The following is a 15,315-nucleotide window of genomic DNA, read 5'->3' as shown; positions in this document are numbered from 1 at the left end:
CTTGTGCGTGCTCCTTGGAGCATGAAGCACTTAAACCACAGTTGTGGTTTAATGCAATATCACACACAGAGGTTTAGAAACCATCTAATTTTATCGAACTGACACAAGTCATGTACACCCTCCTCTGCCTTCTTTCGTTTGATCAATTCTCATATAGTTTACATATCAACATTGTGTCAACAGCGTTAAAGTACAATAATTCAGAGTGTAGCAGGTCCAAACTACACATTGAAAAATTAAGTTTCATGCTGTTAAAACAACTTTACCTTTAAGGTGGATTATAGTCCCCCCAACTGTTTGTGCCCTCTGCAGTGTTTTACATCATCACTTCACATCATGCTTGTTGTGGGCATCTGCAGAATACAAATAATATGGGGACCTGCTCGTTAAAACACTGCTCTACAATTCTGCTAGTGGTCACAAACTCAAAAATGAAGACCAACTTGGTGCTTTTGAGGTCCCTACTCTGAAAAGCCAATGTAAAAAGCATCACAGTATCATATTCAATTAGAGGTGCAGTTGCATGACTTATATTTTATTTAGTTTATCCCAGAAACATACAAGTAAAACTCGACTAAGTTATTGTACTTTCTCCCTCAGTTTTCAGCGTAAATACTGGCGATTCCCTCTGATGCTTGTCAACATGGTGACCGACCATCTTTTCATTAGAGTATGCGAGTAAAGCTTTCTGAAACCCTAACCAGGATCAAAGTTGTATGTAATATTCTCCTGGATTTAGCAACACAATTGTAATTATGCCTTTCAACAGTTGTGAGCAAAGCATGCCCTTATAAAAGCATAATTGTGTAATTGTTTTATGTACTCAAAATTCTCAAGCATCAATAGGCAGACAAGCAACCCATAACAGTAAAAAGATGCAGTCTGTAGTGTCCCACTGAACATTAAATGTCAAACTTCTGCTAAGTGAGACATATTGGAGAAACTTAGCGGCACAGGTCATCTTGCAATGGAATGACCTGACAAGATCTGACCCCTAATTTCTTTTTTCAAGAATTTCCACTGAAAGAAAGACAGTCACGATGTTTTAGGATGAACATTAAGATGTAATGCTAACAGGAAATAACATTATTAGTCCTGCTGTGTGTCAGTAAAATTAGTGTCACCGTCGTGTGAGAACGTCTCTTCCTGCTGCAGCTCTGACTTCCTGTTTCGGTGTTGCACCACATCTCCTCCTTTACCCCCACCCCCAGCTCAACCCTTAGCTGTGTACAGGCCTGTGGTTCCTCTCTGAGGTCTGAGCTGTTAGCAAACACCCAGAGAAGATAAGCAGATCAGCTTCCCTTCTGAAGTGTTGGGGTAGTATTTTGAGACGTCACTAGGTGGCAGTACAATCTAAATGATACTTTATGTTTGGGACCATGCAAATAGCTTTCTGACCCTTCTCCCATTTATATTTTGTATTATTTTAATGCCAAAACGATTTTACACAGTGTGCACAATAAAGTTCCTGACCTTCAACAATATAATACAAAACTAGGTCTGTATTTAATAAGTAGTAAAACACTGAACCATCCAAATATTAAAAAAAAAAAAAATCTTCATGGCCCCTTTTGAGTTTTCCTTGTCTGAAACCTTTTATTAAGCGCAGCGAACAGGAGGTCCCACAACATTTTAGTGCATCAAACAGACATTAACATGAATTCTTTGTACGATTCTTTAACAGGTAAACGACAACACAGAAAAATTAGAAAGGTTTGCAGAACTATCCTGTAAACACAAATACTTAAAGGGAAACTACTACTTTTTCAAACATAATTTCTCTGTGCAAAAGTAAGAATGATCCAAGGTCAGACAATGTCATGTTTTGAGGTCGCTCATGATCAGAGTGCTTCTCGCCCGTCTTTGGACCTTGCAGTGGAGTCTGCTCTTTAAAGGACAGACGTGGGCTTCAAATAATTCCTGATCAGGGAGACTTAGATCTGCCTATGTGTCTGTGGCTGTGTTTCATTTGTAAACTTAGACAACTGCTTTCTTTATACTCTCTTACCAGCCATGGAAGACTTCACATTCTGTGTTCTCCAGGGTTGGGTGGTATCCCTTCCGTATTTACACCCTGTTATTCACAGTGTACGCACTGCTACCCTGCTACACAGCTGCTTCACACTCTTTCCTGCTTTAGTGTCTCTTACATCACTATACTGTGGCATACACCCTTACCATGATATGAAATTACCATGATAGACGATTTGATAGACTACACAACTATACACCCAGCAGGGAGGCAGTCACTGCTACATCCCTCAGGCCCCAGCAAGGTTCAGAGTGAACACAATGCCAGCGATCAGCAGGAATTATCTCATCAAACCTTTCTGCAACCCACAAGGGCAGCAGACATCCCATAACACTTTGAATATTGATTTTACATTTGGCACCAAACATATAAAAACTGCATGTGTGAGTTCCTGAAGGACTGTACATTCATCTGGTCTTTCTGTAAGGCACTGGATACAGTACTCACAATCTAAAATCAAAGGTGACGTCAGTTTTGAGGAAACCACTTTAAGGGTGTGATACTTGGCTCTGTGGTCAGAGGGCTGGCAGGTTCCCCTCAGGACACCACGCAGCCTTGTTTTTCTCCACGTCGACTCGTGACACCTGTGAGAAAAAAGAGTCGTAACTTAATTATAAAACGAAACTGGTGAGGTGAAAGAGACATTAAGTAGAATTCATCACTCAGGATTCATAGAGGAAAATGTCTGTAAACATACGACCATTAAATTATAAAATATTTGACTAAACCAGCATTGAAAGTAACTTTGTTGTATTTGCTTTAAAATAAGGCAAGATTAGATTAGATAAGCACTTTGCAAACCTCTTCGCGTGTCAAGTAAAACAAATCAAAGATAACCTACTGTAACTGGTTACAACCCTGATTCCGATAAGTTTGGGACTCTGTGTGAAACCTAAATAAAAACAGGATGAAATCATTTCCAAATCAGTCCATGTATTAATCTCCTTTATCCAATCACGTGTTCACAAAGTGGTGAACCTCGCTCCATCCTTGCTTGTGAACGACTGAGCCTTTCCAGGATGCTCCTTTCATACCCAATCATGATACTATCACCTGTGACCAATCAACCTGTTTACCTGTGGAATGTTCCAAACAGATGTTTTTGGAGCTTTTCACAACGTTCCCAGTCTGTTGTTTGAAACGTGTTGCTGCCATCAAATTCAGAATAAGCAGATATTTACAACAATCAATGAAGCTGATGAGGTAAAAAAAAAAATAAATATCTTGTCTTTGTACTGTTTTAAATTGGGTAAATGTGAAAAAGGTTTAGCAAGTTCTCACATTCTGTTTTAGTTATGTTTATTTATGTTTTACACAGCGTCCAGACTTTTTTGGAATCAGGGTTGTTCATAATTTATGTCTCCAGAATATGACCGAGTTGAAGATTTCTTAATCTGCCTCCCTGTCCCGCTAACTGTCCCTCTGACCACTCAGATTTACTGCAGGTTGGGAACCACTAGATCAGGATAATTATTTCTTTCGGATTCAGTCTTTGTATGTCCACTTTAATTCTGACTTACTCTTGTTGTCCTGTGCAGTGGTGACAGTCTGCTGAGAGTCTGTCCTCTGACCCAGTTTAGACAGCTTCTTACTCTTCCATTTGGGTGGAGATTTCACAATAATCTCAAAGCTGTCCTGGTTCTCATCAGTCTGACTGGTTCCTGCGGGCGAAGGGCACCTACTTGCCGCCGCGCTGTTAACCGAAAGCTTACTGGATGATTTCCTCTTAGAGAATTTCCGCATCCAGTTGATCAACCCCTTCTTGTCCTGCTTGGTTCCGTTGTGCCACTCGAAGTTTTCGCTCGGGGCCTCTGAGGGCAGCAGGCTTGGCCGGTCCATCGTCTCACTGCTGGCCAATCGTGGCCTTCCTGGGTCTGTCTCCTGGGGAGCCTCGGCCAGAACTGACCCTCTCTTGGGTCCGCGCTCCTGCAGAGACCCCGGTGGACGTGGGGCGTTGCCAAACACCAGCGAATATTTGGGGTTGTAGTATTTGTGCGCAGGCACCTGGATGTCAGCTTTCCTTGAATCCCCTAAGCTGACCTGGAAGCGGGATGTGGTCGCTGGTAAAGGCGGCCGTTTGGACCCCGCTCTGGAGCGTGTTGTCGCGGTCATGTTAGCGGCAGGCGGGGTGACGTGGAACTCCTTGTAAAGGTCCAGCTTCTCAGAGATGGCGTAAAGTTCACGGAAGTCCAGGTCGAAGAAGTCGACCACCTGTCCGGTCATCACAGTGATCATGTTTCGGTCCATACGAGACGTACACCAGGAGAAACTGGGACAGATTAAAGTTTAACAACAGTTATCAACTCCATTAGATTCTGTGTGTCCTCATTGGTCCATTAGACTTCGAACAAAAATCAAATCAATACAAAAAAGTGCAAAAAGCTAGCAAGCTGTATTATCTGTCACTCTTGTTCTGGATGGCAAAGTCTGACAGTCGGTCCACCACTGTGGTCCTGCTCAACAGCTACTAAATGGATCGCCATGTAGACATTTATGGTCCCCAGAGGATGAATCCTGAGGAGAAGCCCAACAGTTTGGAGCCAAATGTCTCAACAACTATTTTAAGTTTAGATTCCTGTTTTTTGGACATGCTGAAGATCCTACTGTCACCACGCTTTCTGTGCATAACAGTGCACCATTTTACTTGTCATCACAATGATCCCCTAAATTTAAAATATAAGCTTCATTCAGTTAGATTTGACTGATTTACATGCATCAATAATTGTTAACAATCTGGAAACTCATCTAATCTATGAATCTAATCTTCATACTGCCATTTAAACGTGATACTGTTAATGATCCAGAAATACTTAAGGGATTTTTAAAATGAAAGTCTGTTGTTTCTGGGAACACAGCCTCGATCACATGTGACTACAGCCACATGTCGACCTGTATTGTAGTTAAAAAGGCGGCGCTACAGGTGGTGCTTTGGCCAGACTCCTTAAAAAGAAGATGATGCAGACAGTGTTTAAAAGCCACTATGTGTAAAAAATGTTTGTATTCCGACAGCATTCGGTTTTGTTTGCACAAGAAAATTAGACTTGGTGAAAATTGGTGCTTTGAATGAGTTGCCAAAGAGTCACCAAAGTCAGAAATGTTCAAACGTCACGTATAGGAGCTTCAATTTAATAAAGTTCCTGAATGGCTGCGTACTTAGTGCAGAATTAATAACACATGAAATGCAAACACACGTTCTCTTCACAAGTAATGGAACGTTAAACGAGTGCTGTATAAAAAGTGAAAAGCGTGCACACACTCAGACCTCACCTGTACGAGCCAAACATGACTTTGTCGCCGTCCACCAGCATGTATTTATAACACAGTGCACCAGGCAGTCTCCCGAAGGACAAGCCGAAGCCGATTCCACAGAGCGATCTGGTTCTGATGTTCTGCAGCCACAGAGGGTCACAGTCAGACCATGGACAGGAAGTCAACGCAGCCAGCCACATCAAACAGGGTAAAAGTGCCGTCTTACCCGAAGGTGCTGTGAGCCGATCTGCAGCCTGGAGCACATATCCAGGAAGTGCGGCACGCCTTGGTGGTCCAACAGGATGTAGACGGGCACGGAGCGACGGGAGGCCGCATCCATCAGGTCCTGCAGGATCTGGAGGTCTGTGATCATGTCCATCACTATCGCTATCACCTGCAAGACAGGTTGAGGAGTTTGATTTCAGAGCAGCTGCAGGGGGACTGTTAGTGAAGACTTTAACGTCAAGCCCATACTGGACTTCACTTCATGCTTTTTCCACAAAAATCCTGTACAATTTTACAAAGGGTGGATTTACATGTTAAAAAAAGAAGAAATTTATGAAATTTCCTTCCATTGAGTCAGTTTTTAATCATGGATTTTCATCCATGAGGAAAATGCAGTGTAACCACTGAAAAAGCCTGAACCTCAGCTCTGTTTCTCATCCGTGTTGCCTCTCTAAAGCCAAAAAAGAAAAAAAAAAAAACAATACAACACTTTCCCTCCGCTGAGTTCCACAATGTCTTTCTAGACAGCGAACAAAGAAACCAGCAGGAGAAGCTAAACTGCCTCAGCGAAGCACTTTGCCGCCCGGTGACAGACTCACCCTGAGGGCACAGTGAGGCCACACGAACGAGTCTCGCAGCAGCAGACAAAACCACTGCATGATCCCTCCGCTGACTTCCAGCTAGAGACCGAGCTTTACGACAACAAAAGGGGATCAGCTGAGGAATTTAGGACTTAATCCGTCTCTGCCTTAAGAAGAGCTTCCCTACAGCTCTGCTTTCTCCCCCGTCAGAGCGCTGGAATTACTCAATGTTTGCACTTCGCTTTCACCATATAAAGGAATGCATAAGAGTCAGCAGTGAAAAGTAGTTAAAGTAAGAACCATCAGGCAAAACCAAACAGACAGGCACTTTTACACTTTTTCTGCATTTAACTCAATGCTGACAGTTACTGAAAACCAATATTTAGGAGCACAAGGGTTAAAACCACTGTGTTCAACTGCGCCATATATGTGATTTTTTTTCATATTCTGTTAATTATGAAATTTATGAAGGCGACAAAAAGTCTAAACAAGTGTAAAAGTCAGGAGGCCGACTGAGCCAATCTGTAACCTGGCCGCTAGAGCTAGAGTTTACAGGTGACATTAAGAGGCAAAGCCACAGAGCTCGGAAAGAAACTGCAGGTTAGGTCCATCCAATAATCATGGATGAGTGGGCAATAAAAGAGAGACATAGGAACATGTTCAGTCCAAGCAGAGGGTGATGGTTTAGGAAACGTGTAACATTCAGCTGTTCCACTGTTCCCTGAAAAGCGAAGTCATGGAAAAAGTGTCTATTTTAATGCGAAACAAATGTTCCTCTGTGAGGCAGAGAAGGCCTGCAGTCACCAGCCAGCGTCTCACTGAGGAACAACTCTGAGTGGACCTGTGAGGGGAACGGGAGACAGACGAGCTGGGACACGTGTGGACTGCTGACTCAGCGCTCTCTGACAGGATCATCACCAAGCAAAATGAGAAGAAAAAAAAACAGCCAATGAGAGGAAATTGATCTCTGCATGCCAAGCCGAGCAAGTTGGTGCCTGGAGAACTGGTTGCTCAACAAGTGTCATCTTTAGTGTGTGTGTTATTATTTTAAGATTCAACCCCCCCCCCCGCACGATAAACCTCAACACAGTCGGTATGTGGATCACATTCCAAACATGCACATCAAGCTAAGCCGAGCGACTGCATGTTCACTTCTCTTTAAGAAACACCAAAGAGAAGGAAAAGTGTTTAAAAACCAGGTGTAATGTGGTGTTAAGTACACAGAGAGCTGGGTTGCCAGTTCCAAATTCTGCCTTATAGAGGAAAATATCTAAAGAGGAAGTGAACTAGTAAACAAAACACTCAGCTGACCGCCTGATGCCCAACATGACGAGGCAATAACTGGAAGGCGGAACAACCAGGAAGCAAGATAAATGTGTACAGACGCGCGTGCTGTAAATCACCTTCCTACAAGCAGGAAAAGAGCAGTCTTTCAAGGGCCAGTGGTCGTGCTTCAGGTGTGGCAGGTAGAATATGATCTCGTTTGAAACCAGGAAGGAAAGAATCATTTAAAAAAAAGAACAAAGAGTGAGGAGGAAGGGAAAGCTGGAGGAAAACCGAAGGGAAATCCACAAACGAGTTGCATAATACCACACACTGTGAGTGCGTATGCGACGCACGTATCTGCCCTTGACCCAGATGTACAGAGGTGCGGCGACGCAGAGCCGAGCCCGCCTCTGAGCGGCCGCGAGCAGGCGGAACAGATGACTCAGCTGAGCTCCGGCAGCCTCTAAGTAAACATTTCGACGATCAGCTCAAACACACAGAGCTGCCTCAGCTCACAGCTACTGTGCGGGGAGGCATTAATCACTAAAACACGGATTCACCTCAGCTGGGATTTGTGCAACTGAAGAAAACCCTCAAAAATGGCAGATTGGCTTTGTAGCTGTACAATCGAAAGTTAAAAAGGCTGGAAATATATTATGTTGTATGTATGTATACAATGTTTAGACGACATGGCTAAAGGTATATGGACGCCCCCATCCATATTGTGTTTTGCCCTGTTGGGTTGGTTTTCGTCTTAGTTCCGATTAAAGGAAATCTTAATGCTGCAGCATGAAATTGTGTTTTTAGACAACACTTTGCTGTCAGCGTTGTGGCAACTGATTGAGGAAAGTACCTTTCTGATGATTAAATGACTAGTCCATCAAAAAAAAAAAAAAAAAAAGAATATACCAAAAAAGAAATACTGGTCGCAGTTCCACAGTTATGAGTATTTGCTTCTTGTCTAAATCACCTATAAAAGTCAACTTTCTATCACGATTTCCTGCTGTTTTATCGACCAACCGAGTAATCAAGAAAATAATCTGCAGATCACCTGATAGTCACACTAGATAGCCTATTACATGACTGTGGTTTTAAATAGATGAGTTGGACCGTGTCCACATACTTTTGGCCCCATACTGTAGCATTGTTGCAACAGAAACTGACCTTCAGTGAACCCTTCCTGCCCTCATATTATTTTGGTAAGCTTGACAAACTTGTTGGTAAACCTGTCAAGCTTTCAGACATCACAAACACCATTATCATTACCCAACATGTGTCGTCTTTGCTGTGCTGTACTTTTACCACATCTCTTATTTGTTTGCAGTGCAGCTTGTGGTCTGCTTACTTTCGTGCTAACAGAACCTATTCCGCCTCAACACATCAGGTTATTTCTGCCTCAACAGCATCTCAGTGTCTGGAGGTGAGACATGGATCTAATGCTGCTGAGGTGAACCGGGCCAAAAGGAAATTACAGGATTCAATCAGGCTATAAAAGCATAAACACTTCCTGTACGAGCTGCATTGTCTCACTACTTCAATCCCTCACACGCGTTTGATCTCAGTTTATAACACTGCGTTGTTCTGCTGTTCTCACCATAAATACTGATGGCCCTCGAAATCTGTCATCTTCATCTCAGTTTTCCTCATCCACTCCCACTTTCACCGTAGTTTATTGGGTGAGAGCTGAGATTTGTCTTGTGGTGTCGTAAGTTTAGTCTTACACATAACAACACAAAACAAAGTAAATTATGGGTATTGTGCCCATAGTTTCAATTTTAACTAACTATTGGGCCACTCTCTAATAAAATGTGGGAGGAGGTTTAAAAAGTCGGGGTGTATCGTGCCAGTACCTTTCCATGAGCTCTGTAATGCCTTAATAACAATAATAATAATAATTACAACAATAATAATAATAACATGTGCTTTAATCACTGTTGTGAGCTGCAAAGATCAGATCTGTGTTGTCGCTGTATTGTGTTCATTATCTATTTAATTATTTACTTATGTGTTATATACTGATATGAACCTATTAGTCTAAAATGAAGTTGAACCGAATAATAATAATAATAATAATAATAATAATAATAATAATAATAATAATAATAATAATAAATGCCTTAATCACTGTGGAGTTGTTGTTATTATCATTATCAATTAATGAATCAGTTCCTTTATTTCTATTATACTGATATGCTGCTATGAGTCTATTATTGTCATTCTGTAGCCCTCTCACGTCCTCCTGTGTGTCCTGCCCTGTCCTCCTCACCTTGGTGGCCTCCTGGATGAGCCTCCGCACCACCTCCTTGATGTGAGGTCCGTTCTCTTTGGGCGGGTGTGTGTGCACGGCCACTCGGGTCACCCCCCTGAAGAACCCCCCGCTGGGCCAGCCGATGTCCAGCGGCGGCACCTCGGTGTCCGACATCTGGGGCCAGTAGGTGGACTGGACCCCCGAGTCCGCGTCGGACCTGGACGTCGACGCCCCGCCGCCGCTGCCGTCTCCGGCCGAGTCGTACTGTCTGAAGGTGCTGGTCAGCAGCTTGACTTCTCTGGCCGACAGAAAGTCTTTCATGTCGTCGTCTTTGAGTCGCGTCTTGAAGGCGCCGTCGCCATTCTTGAGCAGCTCCTCCACGGCCGCGCGGTGCTCCTCGCTGTAGTAAAACTCCGGTTTGGACTCCGGGATCTTGGCTCCGATGAGGCCGTCCTCCATGCACATGAGCTGGGATTCGGCCATGGCTGTGGTAGCTCCTGCTGGAGCTCAGGAACTCTGGCACACCCCGTGGGGTCTGTTTGATGTTGTCCTACCTGTGTGTGACGCCGGGAAAGTTTGCTTACCTGGCCGGGACGGAGAGAGGTGCGGCACGGGGCAGAAAACCCATGGTGCCTTCAGGCACAACTGGAATAAAGACAACTGGAACATTGGCACGCCATAGAAAGACTGCCAAAAAGAGTCAACTACTGACGGTCAGTGAATATCATCTGATTTTCTGTTGCTGCTTGACACTAAGTAGCTTTTCTGTCAGATTTCTGTTTTTTCATAGGATTTTTTTAAAGCCAGGTTCTGCTATAGAGTTTATTCTGCCATGTTTTTATTTTTTATTCTTGAAACCCAAATGCACAACTCACCTCTGTACTAAACCCTTCAAACACAAATTTAATTCATCTTTTTAATAAGCAATATTTTCGATCGTTGGTTATTAATGTTTAGGACTTCCACTCAGAATCGCCAATTCACAGATGGAGCTTAAATGCAACAGAGGTTTGCCTGGGATGGGCTGATTCTGTAGAGCCACGAAGGGCCATGAGGAACTTCTCTTTCCTTTCTAAACTTTGCAGTGTTCATGCTGCAAAAACAGACCAGCCCAGGTAATAATACACAATGTAGTGTACAGCTGCCAAGATACGTAATTTAGACACAATGGCCTGTTAAAATAGAAAGCCATCATAATGTCATTATTATCATCGTCAATTTCTGAGTTAAAACAAAACAGAACCCACACAAAGTTTCTTGTTTAGCTGGAATCTCAAATGTTTTTTTTTTTATTATGAGATCATATTAGTCATCATACTGTAGACATTTCTTGCTCTCAGACAATAGTTTTACGGATCCAGGCAGCGTATTCTGGATTGCAGAGGTCCATGAACGCAGCAGCTTTTCTGCATACATTGTTAGGATCACCAAGAAAAGAAATGATGCCATAAATTTTGCCTTTGTGCACCACTCCTCCACCAGAATCTCCCTGCGAGAAACAAAGATATTTTGGTTGCAATATAATTTTGGTTTTATTGAAACACTTTTTTTAAAACTAAATCTAAACACAACAGGAGATTTAGAATTTACAAGAGGGAACAGAGAGGCCATGTCAACCCACATAACATATATCCACTCCAGGTGTTTGGCCACAGAACCAGTGTTGATACACCTTGACTTTGAAGAACTCTTGGAAACGTTGGTGTAAAGTATTTTTGAGGTCTTTGCAGCTGACAACATCAATGTCTGCACAGTGGAGAGTGGGTGAACTACCAGGCTCTAGAGAAGAAGAAGAAGAAGAACAGCAAGAAGTTTTTTACAAAATAATCCTGAATGTGTTTAAAGAATTTAAAATAAAGAAAATAAAGTATTTTGTCTATTTATAAACTTCTCAGCGTTTTACTGTGTATATGTCTGATAGGTAGATAAATAGATAATGAAGTTTATAAAATGATCACAAATCATCGCACTCCTTTCATCATTAGGGCCTCCAGTAGTGGCAGCGTGACCTGCGATCTCAACTCTGGAAAATAGAAAGAATAGCAAGAACCGAGTGGTTATATTATATCAACGTAGAGCATTTGGTGCAATAATTCATGCTGCTACATTACAACTATTTTAATTATTGCTGAATGGGAGGCACAGTGGGAATTTGTGGTTTGTGGCTACTCCACACACTGACATGGATACATCATACTCCAAATTACAATGAAAAAACACAACATGAGCAGGAGAACTGAGGTCTTCTAGCAATTTTAGTCATAGTTCAGCTGCAGATTGTTGTGAGCCAGAAGGGAATGCAGGTAGGTGGGTGTCATGCCAGTGGTCACTCCATTTACAAGCATTAGTGGCTTGAACTGAATGTTAGCAGCGACAGGTAGCCACTGGAGGCTAATGAAAAGACAAGTGTCATAACCTCTTTTTGGCTGGTTGCAGACCAGATGTGCTGCCACATTTTCAACCACATGCAGAGGTTTTAACCTGCATGCTGGGAGCTCTTCGAGGAGGGCATAACACTAGTGAAGATGAGAGATGATCAGTGTCTGTACAAGGAGTTGAGCTGCAGTATCAGATAAGACATGAGCTTTGTGAGTGCAAAGCGTCATGACCGATGCCAGATGCTCAGCGACAGTTGGTCATGCTGGTCCAGACTTCTTCTATGCTTGAACTTTATGTAAATCAGTGCAAAATTCACCTGGAAGCTCTGTGCTGATTTGCTGTGACTTAATCTAAAAACAAATGTGAACTTGGTCCTTTTAGCTGCTACGCTGCCCAGATCCGGAACAAACCTGCAGATATTCAGGATGCTGTAGTGTACAGCTGCCAAGCTACGTTATTTTAGGTGGGAAAAATCACAACTCACTTTTTAGGACGATGTCCACAGTCAGGAAGAGCAATAGGCTGAATACCAGAGGGGGTTGGTAGCTGCAGCAGCATGATATCATGGGGCCTGATGTTGTTGTTCTTGTCTTTGTCTCTATAGATCACTGGTTCTGCCGTGATTCGCACTTCTTTTGCTGAACCCCCTGGATGCACACTTAAAGCTGCAAACATAGTCCTACAGGTAGGAAGAGGTTAAAAAATACTGACTAACATTTAATTAATACGATAGGTCAGAATAATCCTGTTTCTCATTTTATATTCATTTTTTTCTTTGTAATTCCAAAAACATCTGTATTAGTTTGCATATGTTTTTAACACGTAGATGATTAGTTTTAATCAATGCTGTGATTTTCTCACCTCTGTGGGTTCAAGCAGTGAGCTGCGGTCAAAATCCACCGATCGCTGATCAGAGAGCCGCCACACAAGTTGGAAGAGCCACCAGCAGCGACTCCTCTCAGCTTGACATGATGCTGACGCTTGCAGGGTCGACCTCCGATGATCCTCTTCTGCAGATCCACCACTGTGCTCGCTGCGACGCTTGAAAGGGAGGGTCCTTCACCAGGTGGCCGTGGGTTGAAACAGTTGTGTTCAGCAGAATAGAAAGCAGGTAGGTGGCTGTCATTTACCAGACCAACCGTTTCAACAAATCAGGTAATCAGGAACAAACTGTACACTGTATAAAGTATACTGTATAAAGTAATTGAACGAGGCGCAACAACCCGACTCTTCTATAAAAGCAGTTTTAAATGTGGGTTACACTTCTTGTTCTTCCATTTATCATAACAGCTGTGCAGCTTTGCCAGATGCACGTCACTGAAAAGAGGACTATTGCTCTTTGCTCCATGTTCATGTTTTTATCACTGCTGGAAACTTGCTGGAGAAAACACGAGTGGCCCAAGACCAGTCACAGCTCTCGAGGTTTTCATGTGGTATCAGCCACTGATGATAGGACACGGCTATGTCTTAAAGCACAACTAAAATCCAGGCTTAAAGGTCCCCAATGGAGTTTGCATTTAGTCTTATTTACCTAAATACGTTGTATGTGTCCTTTAGGTCTAACAAAGATGTTGAGCACATCTGTGAGGCTGATTTTCACGAGTGGACAAGAGCAAACAAAACAGGGACTCACACTTAGAGATACTGCTCTGTTACTTGACGTAACACATGAAGCAACTTTCATGAAAACCTACCGTACAGACAGATGCACACATTGACCAGAAGTGTAACCGACAGTGTAGATAACATTTTTAAATACTCACCGTTCCACAGCAAAAGGAGAAGCATTGGACGAGCCAGCGCTGCCATTCACTGTCTAATGTGTGCCTGTCTGTTAGAACAGTGGCAGCTATGGTCACCTGGCAGAGGATTATCAGCACAGCCCCAATGGCTGCACATTTATGCAAAATTCTCTTCACTTATCAGCACTTCCTGTTCTTGTCTTCCATGTAGTGAACGCAGGGAAATGACACTGAAATTTAGCAGGGCCCTGCTGAGACACTTGTACACTGCAACAAGCAAAATTTACGTAAGATAAAACATCTTAAATCAAAGCAATATATGCCTGGTTTTTGGCTGAGATGATATATTTTCTTACGGGTAGTTTTTACGTGAGAGCATTTCACTTGTTCAGGCTTTTAATTATGCAACACTTTAAGTCTTAATATAATTTAAATGAGCAAGTTCTATAAAAATTCAACCCCCCTGCAGAATGTTGCCGCTTGCTTTTTAACCATAACGCTGCAAGAATACGAGCTGGTTCATCAGGTGGACTTCACTGACATTGCTGCAGATTTTGCTTGAAGAAGAATTTTTTAAAAATAAGTAATAAGTAAAAAACAAAAACTGAAATTAATTTCACCACAATCAACATCACATGTAAAACGACTTTCAGACTTATTAAAGGGGAAAAATCACAACTCAAACACGCAGAAGATTGTTACAGTTTGGAAGAGCTATAAGAGTTGCTCCTAGAACTTGCAGAGGGAGCCTCAGCAGCATGATGTCGTGGATCATGTTGTTGTCCCCATACAACACAGGTGGTGCTAAGATTCTCATGATTATTGGTTGTTGTGTATTCCACCCTATTACTACATTCATGTCCCTGCAAATAAGTAGAGATTAAAAAGGAACATCACGGAATTGCATTAAATGCATCATATTTTGAGCAATGCTATCTTCATTTTGGAAATGCAATATGACTCCATTTCTGCTGATAGATGACCCTAAATCCTGCACACTGGCCCTTTAAAAGGTTCACACACGCACCCCTTTGCAAAACTTCTTCAGCTTTGCACCAGAAACATCACCAGGACCCTGTTAGGGTCATCCCACAACATCCAACCGCTTTCTTTCACAACCTTCTTCACATGGCAGCTGCCAGAAATGCTGCACCCCAACAGTTGTAACGCTGAATCACTGAACACCTGTAGCTGATGGCCTGTCCCAGCAAGGCTCCTGTCTACCTCTGGCCATGCTGAGTCATCTCAGGTGACTGAAGGTGGCACACTTGCATGATTTGTAGAGCTCTTCTTTCTTTTTAAATGAAAGAATTAACCTTTTTGTCTAAAAGGAAAACTGAATACTGTCACTCACTTTGCATTATTATTCAGTCACAGAATAAAAATAAATCTTGACTCAGACTGTCTGAGGGGCAGGGACCAAAGTAACATAAAGGGTCTCAGCTGCATCTGGTGGCGCACCAGCATGCAGAGAGTTTCCTTGCATGTACAGCCTGTGTTGTGGCAGACTGCAGCAGATTCATACAGCACAAGGACATATCTCCTGAATTTGCCTCATTGTGTGATAGTACATCTTGTATTAATAACACACAC

At 42.7% G+C, this 15,315-nt stretch overlaps 2 protein-coding genes across 2 annotated transcripts; both read right to left on the bottom strand.

Annotated features, from left to right (window-relative positions):
• Nucleotides 1-514: 514 nt before the first annotated feature.
• Nucleotides 515-10,181, bottom strand: fam83fb (family with sequence similarity 83 member Fb). The gene is made up of 5 exons (XM_041964951.1): nucleotides 9,620-10,181; nucleotides 5,508-5,675; nucleotides 5,300-5,421; nucleotides 3,553-4,301; nucleotides 515-2,616 (listed from the first exon to the last, which is right to left on the bottom strand). The coding sequence occupies exons 1-5, from the start codon at nucleotides 10,082-10,084 to the stop codon at nucleotides 2,570-2,572; spliced, it is 1,551 nt and encodes a 516-aa protein (XP_041820885.1). The 5' UTR covers nucleotides 10,085-10,181; the 3' UTR covers nucleotides 515-2,569.
• A 753-nt stretch (nucleotides 10,182-10,934) lies between these two features.
• Nucleotides 10,935-13,839, bottom strand: LOC121604636 (kallikrein-6-like). The gene is made up of 6 exons (XM_041934210.1): nucleotides 13,744-13,839; nucleotides 12,842-13,037; nucleotides 12,465-12,659; nucleotides 11,572-11,624; nucleotides 11,223-11,380; nucleotides 10,935-11,090 (listed from the first exon to the last, which is right to left on the bottom strand). Exons 1-6 carry the CDS (start codon nucleotides 13,787-13,789, stop codon nucleotides 10,938-10,940), a joined length of 801 nt encoding a protein of 266 aa, XP_041790144.1. The 5' UTR covers nucleotides 13,790-13,839; the 3' UTR covers nucleotides 10,935-10,937.
• Between the last annotated feature and the right edge of the window lie 1,476 nt (nucleotides 13,840-15,315).

This window comes from Chelmon rostratus, chromosome 3 (assembly GCF_017976325.1).
Source record: "Chelmon rostratus isolate fCheRos1 chromosome 3, fCheRos1.pri, whole genome shotgun sequence".
In the NCBI taxonomy this organism is placed as follows: domain Eukaryota; kingdom Metazoa; phylum Chordata; class Actinopteri; order Chaetodontiformes; family Chaetodontidae; genus Chelmon; species Chelmon rostratus.
This window is presented reverse-complemented; position numbering and strand designations above follow the sequence as displayed.

Excerpts from the sequence above, each read along its gene's own strand:
- LOC121604636 (XM_041934210.1), bottom strand. The coding sequence starts at position 13,789 with ATGGCAGCGCTGGCTCGTCCAATGCTTCTCCTTTTGCTGTGGAACG. Across the intron at positions 11,381-11,571 it reads AGGCCCTAATGATGAAAGGA|AGCCTGGTAGTTCACCCACT; the intron begins GTGCGATGATTT and ends CTTCTTCTCTAG. Across the intron at positions 11,091-11,222 it reads CTGGAGTGGATATATGTTAT|GGAGATTCTGGTGGAGGAGT; the intron begins GTGGGTTGACAT and ends TGTTTCTCGCAG.
- fam83fb (XM_041964951.1), bottom strand. The coding sequence starts at position 10,084 with ATGGCCGAATCCCAGCTCATGTGCATGGAGGACGGCCTCATCGGAGCC. Across the intron at positions 5,422-5,507 it reads TCGGCTCACAGCACCTTCGG|AACATCAGAACCAGATCGCT; the intron begins GTAAGACGGCAC and ends CTGTGGCTGCAG. Across the intron at positions 4,302-5,299 it reads GTCATGTTTGGCTCGTACAG|TTTCTCCTGGTGTACGTCTC; the intron begins GTGAGGTCTGAG and ends AATCTGTCCCAG.